This window comes from Nematostella vectensis, chromosome 10 (genome assembly GCF_932526225.1).
Source record: "Nematostella vectensis chromosome 10, jaNemVect1.1, whole genome shotgun sequence".
NCBI lineage: Eukaryota > Metazoa > Cnidaria > Anthozoa > Actiniaria > Edwardsiidae > Nematostella > Nematostella vectensis.
The window spans coordinates 15,351,560-15,368,971 of NC_064043.1; the positions used below are offsets into that span (position 1 = coordinate 15,351,560).

The 17,412-nt window shown below is 47.2% G+C and overlaps 1 protein-coding gene across 2 annotated transcripts in view; it reads left to right on the forward strand.

Moving 5' to 3' along the window:
- Nucleotides 1-2,011: 2,011 nt before the first annotated feature.
- LOC5508685 overlaps nt 2,012-17,412 on the forward strand; it is a 29,280-nt gene continuing 13,879 nt past the window's right edge. For both annotated transcript variants that reach the window (XM_001629215.3, XM_032377464.2), the window contains exons 1-6: nt 2,012-2,365; nt 3,521-3,813; nt 4,074-4,277; nt 5,094-5,449; nt 5,890-6,164; nt 7,270-7,521. In XM_001629215.3, the coding sequence (XP_001629265.1) occupies nt 2,224-2,365; nt 3,521-3,813; nt 4,074-4,277; nt 5,094-5,449; nt 5,890-6,164; nt 7,270-7,521 (1,522 nt within the window). In that variant the 5' untranslated portion in view covers nt 2,012-2,223. The remainder of the gene's footprint in view (nt 2,366-3,520; nt 3,814-4,073; nt 4,278-5,093; nt 5,450-5,889; nt 6,165-7,269; nt 7,522-17,412) is intronic.

Sequence of the window (17,412 nt, forward strand, 5' to 3'; positions counted from 1 at the left end):
ATATAAACGAGAGAGACCTTAATAAACTTAGTAAGTCTTAACTTATCGGTTTACTGCTAAAGCTACAGGAGACGAAGCCTCCGCCAGCGCCTAGGACATACAGGCCAAGACCACCAGTCCCCACAACACGAAAGAGCGTCAGGCGGATGGCCCAGAAGTATGAAGAGAGTATAATACCACCCTCTCCCCAGTTTAGGGACGGACACAGGCCAGTCCCCACACCACGCAAGAGCGTCAAGCGGATGGCGCAGGAGTACGAGGACAACACAATACCACCACCACCAGAGTACCAAGACAGGCCAGTTCCTACACCTAGGGCTCGTAGGCCAGTGCCGACACCTATAACTAGGATAGTGCAGACGAGGTGTGCCTTGAGAGGTTACACCATGTCCTTCGAAATTGGGGTGAGGAGACCCTCTAGCGCAACTGCAAAGCACGGCTAAGGCCACCGAACACCATATCGCAAAGACGCTAGAATCTATGAAAGGCCTTAAATTCGGTTCAGCATTAAAGATCACGTTCAAGAAAAACGTCGGCGACGACTGAGTGTTTAAGACCGCTTACTTTAACAGTACACCCCAAACAATCATCAATAGTACCGAGATCCGGCAAGGCATTGCGGCAAGGCATTGCGGAACACCCATCAACAAGTTCTGAATAGAATAGCCCAATGGGTATTAGTCACTGTATTTCCGCCGGGAGAAAGGAACGTGTCATCGTAAAATCGAGGTTATCGTAAAATCCATTATCGCAAAATCCAGGTTCCACTGTAATAATAGGAAAGGTAAAAGTAATAAGCTATGCATTTTTATGCATTTTAGATAGGGCTCATATTAGGGAGGTGGAATACCTGGAGCACAGTCAAAGTGTAGAATCCTGTTGTTACAATGTCCCTGGGTGTGTCTCTCGCTGAAGTTTGGTCTTCGTAGGGGTTTGGGGGAGGGGGGGATTAGAATGGGGACAAACCCCTAGTTTATAGTGGCTCCGCTTTTAGGCAGTGCCTAAATCTATATATTGTCGTTATGTCACTACTGTGCACCAGGCATAAGTGAAAGCACATTGAGGGCAGTGAACCAAATAATTTTTTTAAGAAAAAACAATTTTAAAACGAATTCTCAATTTTCTTGATTTTTTTTCTCGATGCTAACGCTGCTTTGGGGATAGTATTCATAAGATTTTTGCACTGTAAAAGATAGGACAATCAAGCCCTTTTAAAAATTTGGGCCCTCCTCCACCTGAAGAGATTATGCTTCTTACCTTTTTCTTGCCTCAATCAGCGTTGTGCTATGGCATTTACAATAAGAATTACACAGAAGATGTACATAAATTTTCATGATATCCAAAGGTGGTGGGCATAAAATTCTGTTACAACACAGAGCCCCCACAAAAAGCAGATGTTAGGTATCCCAGTCAACCCTGCGCGCAGGGTCAAGTTCAGGTTCAGGTTCAGGCTGAAATGCGACGAGCTCTCCGTGTTTGATTAGAAAAACCCGTCCAAGTTACGTTGTGTTATTCGAGCTACTACCCCTTGGCGTGCGAACTGTCCTCGACGCGTAGCCGAACGTGCCCGAGAACGCGTCGCTAACAAATTAGAGGGAAATTCGTGGACTATTATCAGAATTTAGGCTAACAAACACTGCTCCATCCAAACTTGTAGTATGGATATATTTGTTTTTGGGTTCGCTCCTCGTAGTCAGTAAAGGGCGCATTGTAAACAAACGAAGTTCGAGACTCTGGTACCCATTGAAACGAGAAAAGAAATATATAAATTATGTGTCCTTTTCAACTGGCAATTGTCTCAACCTATTTGGTGAAATCCAGTCCCGACATTCTTATAAAAATAAGTTTCTTCTATAAAAATAAAAGAGTTGATGCTCTCCATGATTTTCAGCAAAATAACCGATATATAATGTTCATTTGGGTCCAACTTTTATTACTTTGGGACCGATCATTTCATTTATGCTTTCAACACAGTAGATCCTTGGGTTTCCTGTGTTCCATGGCGCCTGGTTGAAAATAAGAGGTTCCGTTTCCCTAGTCGGCTTCCTACACACAACAAAACACAGAATAAAACACTTGACTCGGCGAATCTAGTCACCGGTATCGCTCGTGATAACGATCCATTCGAGGATATTATGATTTCTCGACGTGATTGACGATACGGATGTTTTTCACAATCGTCATGTGATAAAGGCTAGTCAGCGAGAGTTTGTGTATTAAATCATGGCCCAAGGACTTATAACTAAAGATATACTTCGGTTTAGCACCGATATTGGGGAGTGTGGCATTGAACTATGCGTAGGAGATATAACACAGCTACCAAAGGAAGAAAAAGTCGATGTTTTGGTTGTGTCGGCGTTCCCAGGTAAACACAGCTATATAAGTTTTATGATTAGTAAGCTTATATGTGCAATTCGCTTTACCTTACACAAATCTATCAGTCAAAAGTATTTCAAGAATTTGTTTTTTTTTTAACTATAAGTTTGGCGAAGTAGATTCTTATGCGATGTTTTTAAAAAAGAACTGATCAGCTGGCTTACTATTGATAAGTATTTTACTTTGGGTTTTATTATGACTGTCAAAAATTAACTCACTGTCAAAAATACATCTCCCAATATTATCTTAACACGAATGTTCGACGTGGAAATCATCAGACCTCAAATTATAAATATTCTAAATTTGAGGCCTGTAGCGAGGATGATTGATTGTTGATAACATATTTATCTGTTTTTTTATCAGGAAACATATAGCTCTCCACTGTACACTTCTTTTGATTTCAATCCGAGTGATAGAATATTTTGTTTTCAGATTTAAATCGCTTTGATGTTGGATGTAAAATAGTTTTGCTTAAGCCGGAAATCCAATCTTTCATGCGAGGCCTCGGGAAAAACAGCTACTAGAAATATATAGAAAATAAAACACGTTAACGCTAATTGATAAAACTGCGCAAATTATACATTTTGTTGTTGCTTTTCTACAAAAAAGCGTATATAAATGATATATTTCTGTACTGCCCTCTCCTATCGACCAAGCGTAAAGTAAAAGTGTGAGGCATTTTTTGAAATACAGGTGATGGCAACAACTGTTGTTGAAGTTCCACCACATTTTGGGGGGTGGTTGTGGAATTGTGATGTAGAATTTTAAAGTTGAAATCGCTTTAAAGTTGAAACTTTAAATTTTAGAATTAAATACAATAAAGAAATTCAGATTAAATCTAAAAATTCTAAATTTCTATAATACCCCCATGATACCAATTTGTTCATAGTATTACAATCAATCTAATCAATCTAAATTGGGGCAGCAGATTCTTTTCTGGTGGCTCCAGTTTTTTATATTGAAAGTCTTAAAAGTGTTGCAATTCTTACTTGTATGAACTTTGACTTTCAAAAGATGTGAAATAACAAAATGGTTCTCTATAGATCAAAGATTCACAATCAATTAAAATACGATTTGCTTTCCTTGTCCTTGCCACCTCTTTCTGCCTACTTGATTATAATAAATTGAGGTATTTTCCAACTAGGGGACTATTCGCCTACGCCAAGCTCTCTGATTGGTCAGCTACAGATCAAATTAGGTCTGAGTGTTAGGAAGCTATCCACTGATAAAGAGGAAGACCTTCGTAGACAGTACTACTGTTGGTGGTCCAAGCCTCTGACAGATGAACTGAGCTTTGGCAGAATCTTATGCTTTGAAGGAGGCTTTAGGGGCTCCAGGCCGCCTGCCGTGATTGGTGCAGTGTTTAGATGTCTTGTACCTGTTCTCAATAACCAGGAAGGGTCTGTTATGATGCCTTTGCTCACCTCTGGTGACCAGGTCAGTGTAAAAATGCAGGGAAGGAAGGGGGGAAGAATGTTATTTGATTTTTTGACATTTCAATTTTGTTATGGTTGAGAATCTTGATTAACTGTGTACTTCTAAGGAGAAAACAGAACTTGTAAGAGCAGGAACGGTCCTCAGAATTCTGGGATAGGGGCAAAATACTAAAAAGTAGGGGGGGGACAGCAACGCCCTTACTGATTTCCTTATCATTAAAATGTCATACTATACCACTCATGTGTATGCTTGTCTTTCAGGGCTACTCCGAACAGCTTGTGCTAAGACAGGTCATGAATGCTGCTATTCACTGGATGAAGGCTGGCCTCCCATTACGAACCCTTAAGGTTGTCATCTTCGCCAGGAATCCCGAAAAGGAAGATAAGTCACACAAGCCTCTATTTGAGCTTTTCAAAGAGTACAAAGACAAGTATGAGGACAAGAATATTGATGAAGAAATCCAGGTAAATTATACAAATTAATGCAGACTCATACCCAGGAGGGGAGAATGGGGTTACAATGATCCTTCAAGAAATGACATACTTTTTGGTGGTCAGTGGGGGAGGGGAGGGACGTACAAACCATGCACACACAAGTTACCCAAATCCTTGCTATGCGCTCGTGATTTTAACCAGTAGGTGATCTCGATGGGGGCCCTCCCCCCCCCTTTAGTCTAAATTTTTTAACTTGATATGTGAAAAAGATGCCATAAAGCATTCCTCGGAGGTCTCCACACAGCTCTTTTGCTGTGTTATTTTTAACATGAAGTGTCCAGGAAATAAAGAATCTAGAGTACCAGCATCAAGCGAAAGAGTCTTTTTTTTTTAAACATTTTGACTGCTGCATATTTTATCGATAAAATATCGATAAAGTTTATTTTAGGCAGGAAAAACAGGACTGTGGCTACTAGGGAACCGGAACATAATTTTGGGTTAAACTTGGCTGGAAATACATAATTTGGGCACAAAAAGACCAGGACACAGGAATAAGATCCCACCATGACTCTTATAGTTCTTCTATTCTCTCGCTACGCTCAGGCGAAAAGAAAAGATTTCTAGTTTTAATATAATCAACAAGAACAACAAGCATTGTGGGGTATCGCACGTGGGTCAGCGTCATTTATTTCTAATACACGATCTTCTAATACGTACAGTGTGTATGCTGAAAGGCAGAAATACAATCATCAGAAAACGCTGAAATACTTAAGCGTTTGAGCATCCCCTCAAAGGGGATTGTTGAGAGAAGTTATGTCAACAAGAAATTCCATTTCCCTTTACTAGGACCCTGCTGACTCCAAAGATATCTACTTGTCCCATGCCAGTGAGGACCACAACACAGCAGTAGAAGTGCGAAAATACCTTGAATCAAAAGGAGACATCAGTATCTTTGACCAGGTCCAAGAGCTGAATGCCAATGAGTCATGGCAGGATGAGATATACACTGCCATGGCCCGCTGTGCTCGTGTGGTCACCTTGCTTAGCCCTGAATACCTTTCATCGGTCAGCTGTATCGAGCAGTACAACATGGCGATGTGCATCAGCCGTAAGAAGCACAAAGAAGTGCTGGCTCCACTCTACATCACTACTATACCGACACTGCCCACCTACATGGGCCTTATACAGTATATAGACTGCAGGTGAGTAATAGGTGATCTCACATGTCATTATATATCATTACTATACCGACACTGCCCACCTACATGGGCCTTATACAGTATATAGACTGCAGGTGAGTAATAGGTGATCCCACATGTTATTATATATCATTACTATACCGACACTGCCCTCCTACATGAAAGGATTTTTTCATGACGAATATGTACAGTGTATTATATATACAGAACGGGTGTGTAGCCAGCATCTGCTGAGCGGAGGTGCAGTCATAGATATCATGTGGAAAAAGAATGATATTAAGTGTAATAGTATCAATAGTAAATGATCCGTATTTGGCGACAAGGGGAGGGGGTACCCCCTACTAGCTACATGCTTGTATATCCCCGACAACTTGATTTTTCCCAGAAGTATATATTACAGCTGGCTATGTTTCTTTTCTATGTTTTATTTGACTTCCCTTCAGACCCAGAGACACAGAGAAACTAGAGAAAGCAATGTACGCGATCAAGGAGTGGTTATCCAGCAACAAGGTCAAGCAAGAAGTATCTCCGCTCGAGTTGTCCCAACTCTCTGGCGACAAACACGACGTGTTTATATCTTACTCCCACTGTAATGATGCCGAGGCGATGAAGGTGCTGCAACTTCTAAAGGAACACAACCCGTCCATAAACGTGTTCATTGATACATCCGGGCTCAATACGGGGGCGTCATGGCAACAGGCCCTCTACCACGCCCTTGGTGAGTCAAGTAATAAGTCACAAACGTCACAATAACCAGGCCCTCTACCACGCCCTTGGTGAGTAACGTAATAAGTCACGAACGTCACAATAACCAGGCCCTCTACCACGCCCTTGGTGAGTCACGTAATAAGTCACGAACGTCACAATAACCAGGCCCTCTACCACGCCCTTGATGAGTCACGTAATAAGTCACGAACGTCACAATAACCAGGCCCTCTACCACGCCCTTGGTGAGTCACGTAATAAGTCACGAACGTCACAATAACCAGGCCCTCTACCACGCCCTTGGTGAGTCACGTAATAAGTCACGAACGTCACAATAACCAGGCCCTCTACCACGCCCTTGGTGAGTCACGTAATAAGTCACGAACGTCACAATAACCAGGCCCTCTACCACGCCCTTGGTGAGTCACGTAATAAGTCACGAACGTCACAATAACCAGGCCCTCTACCACGCCCTTGGTGAGTCAAGTAATAAGTCACGAACGTCACAATAACCAGGCCCTCTACCACGCCCTTGGTGAGTCAAGTAATAAGTCACGAACGTCACAATAACCAGGCCCTCGCCTAGTAAGCAAATTCAGAGTAACAGCAATAAAGAATTTCATACTAAAATGTCGTGTGCGAGATACATATGCGTCACGCTCGAAATATATTTTATCTCACAATTGTCATGTTAATGTGCCGCGCCTTTTGAAGGTCGAATTCAGGAAAAGTGTATGACATTCATTGATTTGCGGCACTAAAAGATAACAAAAGTCGATTAAAAATTTTGAAATTCCACTAGGCCTGGTACTGTTTCCATGTACTGCGCACATGCTCTAGAATAAAGTTGTGCTGTCTCGGCTCCTTAGATAAGCAATAGATAACAAAAGTTTGTTATTGTTTGTATTTGACATTTCAACGGTCTATTTACAAAAACTTGCAATTACCAAAAAAATCTTCGACAGTTAAAATATGTTTATTAACCATAATGATTGAACGCATCGTTGTTACTCGCTTTAATTATGGAATAGATGATTTGCGTCAATAGGTATTTTGTGAAAACGTTTAATAGTGGCGTGATTGGCCATTCCTCAATGACACGTTTGGTGTTTTTCTAGATAATTCTCGTAGCGTAGTAGCCCTCCTGTCTCCTGATTACGTCAAGTCCAAGGTGTGCAAGGAGGAATACTCTCTCGCGCTAGCACTGCACATGGACCCTCAAAGGGACTTCCGCCTGGTTTCCATAGTGATAGAGCCTGTCGATCAGTTACCGGTTTGGTGTTGCAAGCCCCTGGCGGTGGACTGCAGCGCAGAGGATGCAGACGGAACCAGTCACCTATCTGTCGTTGTCAGAAGCTTATCTGCTCCAGGTGGGTACTATCATGGTACTACCACTTGCATTTGGCTGCTATTGAGGAGGATAGGGGTAGAGAGGTTCTAAGGGGGGTGGGGGGGTGGATAGAAGCCTTTCTGTCAGAAACCTGAGCATGTCAGGTATGTGTTAGTGTGATGCGGACGCGCATTTGGTAGCTGATTTGTAGGGAGGGGGGCCCTTGGCGGCTGTTGTACCTATTGCCTGTTCACATGCCATCTTTGTAGTGATCGCGGGAAAGTTGGCGAGAAGAGTTATCGTTCTTTCTCCCGTCCTCTCCTCATAATTTCTCCCCGTCCTCTCCTCATCATTTCTCCCCGTCCTCTCGTCATCATTTCTCCCCGTCCTCTCCTCATCATTTCTCCCCGTCCTCTCGTCATCATTTCTCCCCGTCCTCTTCTCATCATTTCTCCCCGTCCTCTCGTCATCATTTCTCCCCGTCCTCTCCTCATCATTTCTCCCCGTCCTCTCGTCATCATTTCTCCCCGTCCTCTTCTCATCATTTCTCCCCGTCCTCTTCTCATCATTTCTCCCCGTCCTCTCGTCATCATTTCTCCCCGTCCTCTTCTCATCATTTCTCCCCGTCCTCTCCTCATCATTTCTCCCCGTCCTCTCGTCATCATTTCTCCCCGTCCTCTCCTCATCATTTCTCCCCGTCCTCTTCTCATCATTTCTCCCCGTCCTCTTCTCATCATTTCTCCCCGTCCTCTCGTCATCATTTCTCCCCGTCCTCTTCTCATCATTTCTCCCCGTCCTCTCGTCATCATTTCTCCCCGTCCTCTCGTCATCATTTCTCCCCGTCCTCTCGTCATCATTTCTCCCCGTCCTCTCGTCATCATTTCTCCCCGTCCTCTTCTCATCATTTCTCCCCGTCCTCTTCTCATCATTTCTCCCCGTCCTCTCCTCATAATTTCTCCCCGTCCTCTTCTCATCATTTCTCCCCGTCCTCTTCTCATCATTTCTCCCCGTCCTCTTCTCATCATTTCTCCCCGTCCTCTCGTCATCATTTCTCCCCGTCCTCTTCTCATCATTTCTCCCCGTCCTCTTCTCATCATTTCTCCCCGTCCTCTCGTCATCATTTCTCCCCGTCCTCTTCTCATCATTTCTCCCCGTCCTCTTCTCATCATTTCTCCCCGTCCTCTCGTCATCATTTCTCCCCGTCCTCTTCTCATCATTTCTCCCCGTCCTCTCCTCATCATTTCTCCCCGTCCTCTTCTCATCATTTCTCCCCGTCCTCTTCTCATCATTTCTCCCCGTCCTCTTCTCATCATTTCTCCCCGTCCTCTCGTCATCATTTCTCCCCGTCCTCTTCTCATCATTTCTCCCCGTCCTCTCGTCATCATTTCTCCCCGTCCTCTTCTCATCATTTCTCCCCGTCCTCTCGTCATCATTTCTCCCCGTCCTCTCGTCATCATTTCTCCCCGTCCTCTCGTCATCATTTCTCCCCGTCCTCTCCTCATCATTTCTCCCCGTCCTCTCCTCATCATTTCTCCCCGTCCTCTTCTCATCATTTCTCCCCGTCCTCTTCTCATCATTTCTCCCCGTCCTCTCCTCATCATTTCTCCCCGTCCTCTCCTCATCATTTCTCCCCGTCCTCTTCTCATCATTTCTCCCCGTCCTCTTCTCATCATTTCTCCCCGTCCTCTTCTCATCATTTCTCCCCGTCCTCTCGTCATCATTTCTCCCCGTCCTCTCGTCATCATTTCTCCCCGTCCTCTTCTCATCATTTCTCCCCGTCCTCTTCTCATCATTTCTCCCCGTCCTCTTCTCATCATTTCTCCCCGTCCTCTTCTCATCATTTCTCCCCGTCCTCTCGTCATCATTTCTCCCCGTCCTCTCCTCATCATTTCTCCCCGTCCTCTTCTCATCATTTCTCCCCGTCCTCTTCTCATCATTTCTCCCCGTCCTCTTCTCATCATTTCTCCCCGTCCTCTGCTCATCATTTCTCCCCGTCCTCTTCTCATCATTTCTCCCTGTCCTCTTCTCATCATTTCGCCCCGTCCTCTCCTCATCATTTCTCCCCGTCCTCTTCTCATCATTTCTCCCCGTCCTCTTCTCATCATTTCTCCCCGTCCTCTTCTCATCATTTCTCCCCGTCCTCTTCTCATCATTTCTCCCCGTCCTCTCCTCATCATTTCTCCCCGTCCTCTTCTCATCATTTCTCCCCGTCCTCTTCTCATCATTTCTCCCCGTCCTCTTCTCATCATTTCTCCCCGTCCTCTCCTCATCATTTCTCCCCGTCCTCTTCTCATCATTTCTCCCCGTCCTCTTCTCATCATTTCTCCCCGTCCTCTCGTCATCATTTCTCCCCGTCCTCTCGTCATCATTTCTCCCCGTCCTCTCGTCATCATTTCTCCCCGTCCTCTTCTCATCATTTCTCCCCGTCCTCTTCTCATCATTTCTCCCCGTCCTCTCCTCATAATTTCTCCCCGTCCTCTTCTCATCATTTCTCCCCGTCCTCTTCTCATCATTTCTCCCCGTCCTCTTCTCATCATTTCTCCCCGTCCTCTCGTCATCATTTCTCCCCGTCCTCTTCTCATCATTTCTCCCCGTCCTCTTCTCATCATTTCTCCCCGTCCTCTCGTCATCATTTCTCCCCGTCCTCTTCTCATCATTTCTCCCCGTCCTCTTCTCATCATTTCTCCCCGTCCTCTCGTCATCATTTCTCCCCGTCCTCTTCTCATCATTTCTCCCCGTCCTCTCCTCATCATTTCTCCCCGTCCTCTTCTCATCATTTCTCCCCGTCCTCTTCTCATCATTTCTCCCCGTCCTCTTCTCATCATTTCTCCCCGTCCTCTCGTCATCATTTCTCCCCGTCCTCTTCTCATCATTTCTCCCCGTCCTCTCGTCATCATTTCTCCCCGTCCTCTTCTCATCATTTCTCCCCGTCCTCTCGTCATCATTTCTCCCCGTCCTCTCGTCATCATTTCTCCCCGTCCTCTCGTCATCATTTCTCCCCGTCCTCTCCTCATCATTTCTCCCCGTCCTCTCCTCATCATTTCTCCCCGTCCTCTTCTCATCATTTCTCCCCGTCCTCTTCTCATCATTTCTCCCCGTCCTCTCCTCATCATTTCTCCCCGTCCTCTTCTCATCATTTCTCCCCGTCCTCTCCTCATCATTTCTCCCCGTCCTCTTCTCATCATTTCTCCCCGTCCTCTTCTCATCATTTCTCCCCGTCCTCTTCTCATCATTTCTCCCCGTCCTCTCGTCATCATTTCTCCCCGTCCTCTCGTCATCATTTCTCCCCGTCCTCTTCTCATCATTTCTCCCCGTCCTCTTCTCATCATTTCTCCCCGTCCTCTTCTCATCATTTCTCCCCGTCCTCTTCTCATCATTTCTCCCCGTCCTCTCGTCATCATTTCTCCCCGTCCTCTCCTCATCATTTCTCCCCGTCCTCTTCTCATCATTTCTCCCCGTCCTCTTCTCATCATTTCTCCCCGTCCTCTTCTCATCATTTCTCCCCGTCCTCTGCTCATCATTTCTCCCCGTCCTCTTCTCATCATTTCTCCCTGTCCTCTTCTCATCATTTCGCCCCGTCCTCTCCTCATCATTTCTCCCCGTCCTCTTCTCATCATTTCTCCCCGTCCTCTTCTCATCATTTCTCCCCGTCCTCTTCTCATCATTTCTCCCCGTCCTCTTCTCATCATTTCTCCCCGTCCTCTCCTCATCATTTCTCCCCGTCCTCTTCTCATCATTTCTCCCCGTCCTCTTCTCATCATTTCTCCCCGTCCTCTCGTCATCATTTCTCCCCGTCCTCTTCTCATCATTTCTCCCCGTCCTCTTCTCATCATTTCTCCCCGTCCTCTCGTCATCATTTCTCCCCGTCCTCTTCTCATCATTTCTCCCCATCCTCTTCTCATCATTTCTCCCCGTCCTCTCCTCATCATTTCTCCCCGTCCTCTTCTCATCATTTCTCCCCGTCCTCTTCTCATCATTTCTCCCCGTCCTCTTCTCATCATTTCTCCCCGTCCTCTTCTCATCATTTCTCCCCGTCCTCTCGTCATCATTTCTCCCCGTCCTCTCGTCATCATTTCTCCCCGTCCTCTCGTCATCATTTCTCCCCGTCCTCTCGTCATCATTTCTCCCCGTCCTCTTCTCATCATTTCTCCCCGTCCTCTCGTCATCATTTCTCCCCGTCCTCTTCTCATCATTTCTCCCCGTCCTCTCGTCATCATTTCTCCCCGTCCTCTTCTCATCATTTCTCCCCGTCCTCTTCTCATCATTTCTCCCCGTCCTCTCGTCATCATTTCTCCCCATCCTCTTCTCATCATTTCTCCCCGTCCTCTCCTCATCATTTCTCCCCGTCCTCTTCTCATCATTTCTCCCCGTCCTCTTCTCATCATTTCTCCCCGTCCTCTTCTCATCATTTCTCCCCGTCCTCTTCTCATCATTTCTCCCCGTCCTCTCGTCATCATTTCTCCCCGTCCTCTCGTCATCATTTCTCCCCGTCCTCTCGTCATCATTTCTCCCCGTCCTCTCGTCATCATTTCTCCCCGTCCTCTTCTCATCATTTCTCCCCGTCCTCTTCTCATCATTTCTCTCCATCCTCTCGTCATCATTTCTCCCCGTCCTCTCCTCATCATTTCTCCCCGTCCTCTTCTCATCATTTCTCCCCGTCCTCTTCTCATCATTTCTCCCCGTCCTCTTCTCATCATTTCTCTCCATCCTCTCCTCATCATTTCTCCCCGTCCTCTTCTCATCATTTCTCCCCGTCCTCTCCTCATCATTTCTCCCCGTCCTCTTCTCATCATTTCTCCCCGTCCTCTTCTCATCATTTCTCCCCGTCCTCTTCTCATCATTTCTCCCCGTCCTCTTCTCATCATTTCTCCCCGTCCTCTCGTCATCATTTCTCCCCGTCCTCTTCTCATCATTTCTCCCCATCCTCTTCTCATCATTTCTCCCCGTCCTCTCCTCATCATTTCTCCCCGTCCTCTTCTCATCATTTCTCCCCGTCCTCTTCTCATCATTTCTCCCCGTCCTCTTCTCATCATTTCTCCCCGTCCTCTTCTCATCATTTCTCCCCGTCCTCTCGTCATCATTTCTCCCCGTCCTCTCGTCATCATTTCTCCCCGTCCTCTCGTCATCATTTCTCCCCGTCCTCTCGTCATCATTTCTCCCCGTCCTCTTCTCATCATTTCTCCCCGTCCTCTCGTCATCATTTCTCCCCGTCCTCTTCTCATCATTTCTCCCCGTCCTCTTCTCATCATTTCTCCCCGTCCTCTTCTCATCATTTCTCCCCGTCCTCTTCTCATCATTTCTCCCCGTCCTCTCGTCATCATTTCTCCCCATCCTCTTCTCATCATTTCTCCCCGTCCTCTCCTCATCATTTCTCCCCGTCCTCTTCTCATCATTTCTCCCCGTCCTCTTCTCATCATTTCTCCCCGTCCTCTTCTCATCATTTCTCCCCGTCCTCTTCTCATCATTTCTCCCCGTCCTCTCGTCATCATTTCTCCCCGTCCTCTCGTCATCATTTCTCCCCGTCCTCTCGTCATCATTTCTCCCCGTCCTCTCGTCATCATTTCTCCCCGTCCTCTTCTCATCATTTCTCCCCGTCCTCTTCTCATCATTTCTCCCCATCCTCTCGTCATCATTTCTCCCCGTCCTCTCCTCATCATTTCTCCCCGTCCTCTTCTCATCATTTCTCCCCGTCCTCTTCTCATCATTTCTCCCCGTCCTCTTCTCATCATTTCTCTCCATCCTCTCCTCATCATTTCTCCCCGTCCTCTTCTCATCATTTCTCCCCGTCCTCTTCTCATCATTTCTCCCCGTCCTCTTCTCATCATTTCTCCCCGTCCTCTTCTCATCATTTCTCCCCGTCCTCTTCTCATCATTTCTCCCCGTCCTCTCGTCATCATTTCTCCCCGTCCTCTTCTCATCATTTCTCCCCGTCCTCTTCTCATCATTTCTCCCCGTCCTCTCCTCATCATTTCTCCCAGTCCTCTCCTCATCATTTCTCCCCGTCCTCTTCTCATCATTTCTCCCCGTCCTCTTCTCATCATTTCTCCCCGTCCTCTTCTCATCATTTCTCCCCGTCCTCTCGTCATCATTTCTCCCCGTCCTCTCGTCATCATTTCTCCCCGTCCTCTCGTCATCATTTCTCCCCGTCCTCTCGTCATCATTTCTCCCCGTCCTCTTCTCATCATTTCTCCCCGTCCTCTTCTCATCATTTCTCCCCATCCTCTCGTCATCATTTCTCCCCGTCCTCTCGTCATCATTTCTCCCCGTCCTCTCGTCATCATTTCTCCCCGTCCTCTCGTCATCATTTCTCCCCGTCCTCTTCTCATCATTTCTCCCCGTCCTCTTCTCATCATTTCTCCCCGTCCTCTCGTCATCATTTCTCCCCGTCCTCTCCTCATCATTTCTCCCCGTCCTCTTCTCATCATTTCTCCCCGTCCTCTTCTCATCATTTCTCCCCGTCCTCTTCTCATCATTTCTCCCCGTCCTCTTCTCATCATTTCTCCCCGTCCTCTTCTCATCATTTCTCCCCGTCCTCTCGTCATCATTTCTCCCCGTCCTCTTCTCATCATTTCTCCCCGTCCTCTTCTCATCATTTCTCCCCGTCCTCTCCTCATCATTTCTCCCCGTCCTCTCCTCATCATTTCTCCCCGTCCTCTTCTCATCATTTCTCCCCGTCCTCTTCTCATCATTTCTCCCCGTCCTCTTCTCATCATTTCTCCCCGTCCTCTTCTCATCATTTCTCCCCGTCCTCTCGTCATCATTTCTCCCCGTCCTCTTCTCATCATTTCTCCCCGTCCTCTTCTCATCATTTCTCCCCGTCCTCTCTTCATCATTTCTCCCCGTCCTCTCCTCATCATTTCTCCCCGTCCTCTCCTCATCATTTCTCCCCGTCCTCTTCTCATAATTTCTCCCCGTCCTATCCTCATCATTTCTCCCCGTCCTCTTCTCATCATTTCTCCCCGTCCTCTTCTCATTATTTCTCCCCGTCCTCTTCTCATCATTTCTCCCCGTCCTCTTCTCATCATTTCGCCCCGTCCTCTTCTCATCATTTCTCCCCATCCTCTCCTCATCATTTCTCCCCGTCCTCTCCTCATCATTTCTCCCCGTCCTCTTCTCATCATTTCTCCCCGTCCTCTTCTCATCATTTCTCCCCGTCCTCTCCTCATCATTTCTCCCCGTCCTCTCCTCATCATTTCGCCCCGTCCTCTTCTCATCATTTCGCCCCGTCCTCTTCTCATCATTTCTCCCCGTCCTCTTCTCATCATTTCTCCCCGTCCTCTTCTCATCATTTCTCCCCGTCCTCTCGTCATCATTTCTCCCCATCCTCTTCTCATCATTTCTCCCCGTCCTCTCCTCATCATTTCTCCCCGTCCTCTTCTCATCATTTCTCCCCGTCCTCTTCTCATCATTTCTCCCCGTCCTCTTCTCATCATTTCTCCCCGTCCTCTTCTCATCATTTCTCCCCGTCCTCTCGTCATCATTTCTCCCCGTCCTCTCGTCATCATTTCTCCCCGTCCTCTCGTCATCATTTCTCCCCGTCCTCTCGTCATCATTTCTCCCCGTCCTCTTCTCATCATTTCTCCCCGTCCTCTTCTCATCATTTCTCCCCGTCCTCTTCTCATCATTTCTCCCCGTCCTCTCGTCATCATTTCTCCCTGTCCTCTCGTCATCATTTCTCCCCGTCCTCTCCTCATCATTTCTCCCCGTCCTCTCCTCATCATTTCTCCCCGTCCTCTTCTCATCATTTCTCCCCGTCCTCTTCTCATCATTTCTCCCCGTCCTCTCCTCATCATTTCTCCCCATCCTCTCCTCATCATTTCTCCCCGTCCTCTTCTCATCATTTCTCCCCATCCTCTTCTCATCATTTCTCCCCGTCCTCTCCTCATCATTTCTCCCCGTCCTCTTCTCATCATTTCTCCCCGTCCTCTCCTCATCATTTCTCCCCGTCCTCTCCTCATCATTTCTCCCCGTCCTCTCGTCATCATTTCTCCCCGTCCTCTTCTCATCATTTCTCCCCGTCCTCTTCTCATCATTTCTCCCCGTCCTCTCTTCATCATTTCTCCCCGTCCTCTCCTCATCATTTCTCCCCGTCCTCTCCTCATCATTTCTCCCCGTCCTCTTCTCATAATTTCTCCCCGTCCTATCCTCATCATTTCTCCCCATCCTCTTCTCATCATTTCGCCCCATCCTCTTCTCATCATTTCTCCCCGTCCTCTCCTCATTATTTCTCCCCGTCCTCTTCTCATCATTTCTCCCCGTCCTCTTCTCATCATTTCTCCCCGTCCTCTTCTCATCATTTCTCCCCGTCCTCTTCTCATCATTTCTCCCCGTCCTCTCGTCATCATTTCTCCCCGTCCTCTCCTCATCATTTCTCCCCGTCCTCTTCTCATCATTTCTCCCCGTCCTCTCGTCATCATTTCTCCCCGTCCTCTTCTCATCATTTCTCCCCGTCCTCTTCTCATCATTTCTCCCCGTCCTCTTCTCATCATTTCTCCCCGTCCTCTTCTCATCATTTCTCCCCGTCCTCTTCTCATCATTTCTCCCCGTCCTCTTCTCATCATTTCTCCCCGTCCTCTTCTCATCATTTCTCCCCGTCCTCTTCTCATCATTTCTCCCCGTCCTCTCGTCATCATTTCTCCCCGTCCTCTCGTCATCATTTCTCCCCGTCCTCTCCTCATCATTTCTCCCCGTCCTCTCCTCATCATTTCTCCCCGTCCTCTTCTCATCATTTCTCCCCGTCCTCTTCTCATCATTTCTCCCCGTCCTCTCCTCATCATTTCTCCCCATCCTCTCCTCATCATTTCTCCCCGTCCTCTTCTCATCATTTCTCCCCATCCTCTTCTCATCATTTCTCCCCGTCCTCTCCTCATCATTTCTCCCCGTCCTCTTCTCATCATTTCTCCCCGTCCTCTCCTCATCATTTCTCCCCGTCCTCTCCTCATCATTTCTCCCCGTCCTCTTCTCATCATTTCTCCCCGTCCTCTTCTCATCATTTCTCCCCGTCCTCTTCTCATCATTTCTCCCCGTCCTCTTCTCATCATTTCTCCCCGTCCTCTCTTCATCATTTCTCCCCGTCCTCTCGTCATCATTTCTCCCCGTCCTCTCCTCATCATTTCTCCCCGTCCTCTTCTCATAATTTCTCCCCGTCCTATCCTCATCATTTCTCCCCATCCTCTTCTCATCATTTCGCCCCATCCTCTTCTCATCATTTCTCCCCGTCCTCTCCTCATCATTTCTCCCCGTCCTCTTCTCATCATTTCTCCCCGTCCTCTCGTCATCATTTCTCCCCGTCCTCTTCTCATCATTTCTCCCCGTCCTCTTCTCATCATTTCTCCCCGTCCTCTCCTCATCATTTCTCCCCGTCCTCTTCTCATCATTTCTCCCCGTCCTCTTCTCATCATTTCTCCCCGTCCTCTTCTCATCATTTCTCCCCGTCCTCTTCTCATCATTTCTCCCCATCCTCTTCTCATCATTTCTCCCCATCCTCTCCTCATCATTTCTCCCCGTCCTCTCCTCATCATTTCTCCCCGTCCTCTTCTCATCATTTCTCCCCGTCCTCTCCTCATCATTTCTCCCCGTCCTCTCCTCATCATTTCTCCCCATCCTCTTCTCATCATTTCTCCCCGTCCTCTCCTCATCATTTCTCCCCGTCCTCTCGTCATCATTTCTCCCCATCCTCTTCTCATCATTTCTCCCCGTCCTCTCCTCATCATTTCTCCCCGTCCTCTACTCATCATTTCTCCCCGTCCTCTTCTCATCATTTCTCCCCGTCCTCTTCTCATTATTTCTCCCCGTCCTCTTCTCATCATTTCTCCCCGTCCTCTTCTCATCATTTCTCCCCGTCCTCTTCTCATCATTTCTCCCCGTCCTCTTCTCATCATTTCTCCCCATCCTCTTCTCATCATTTCTCCCCGTCCTCTCGTCATCATTT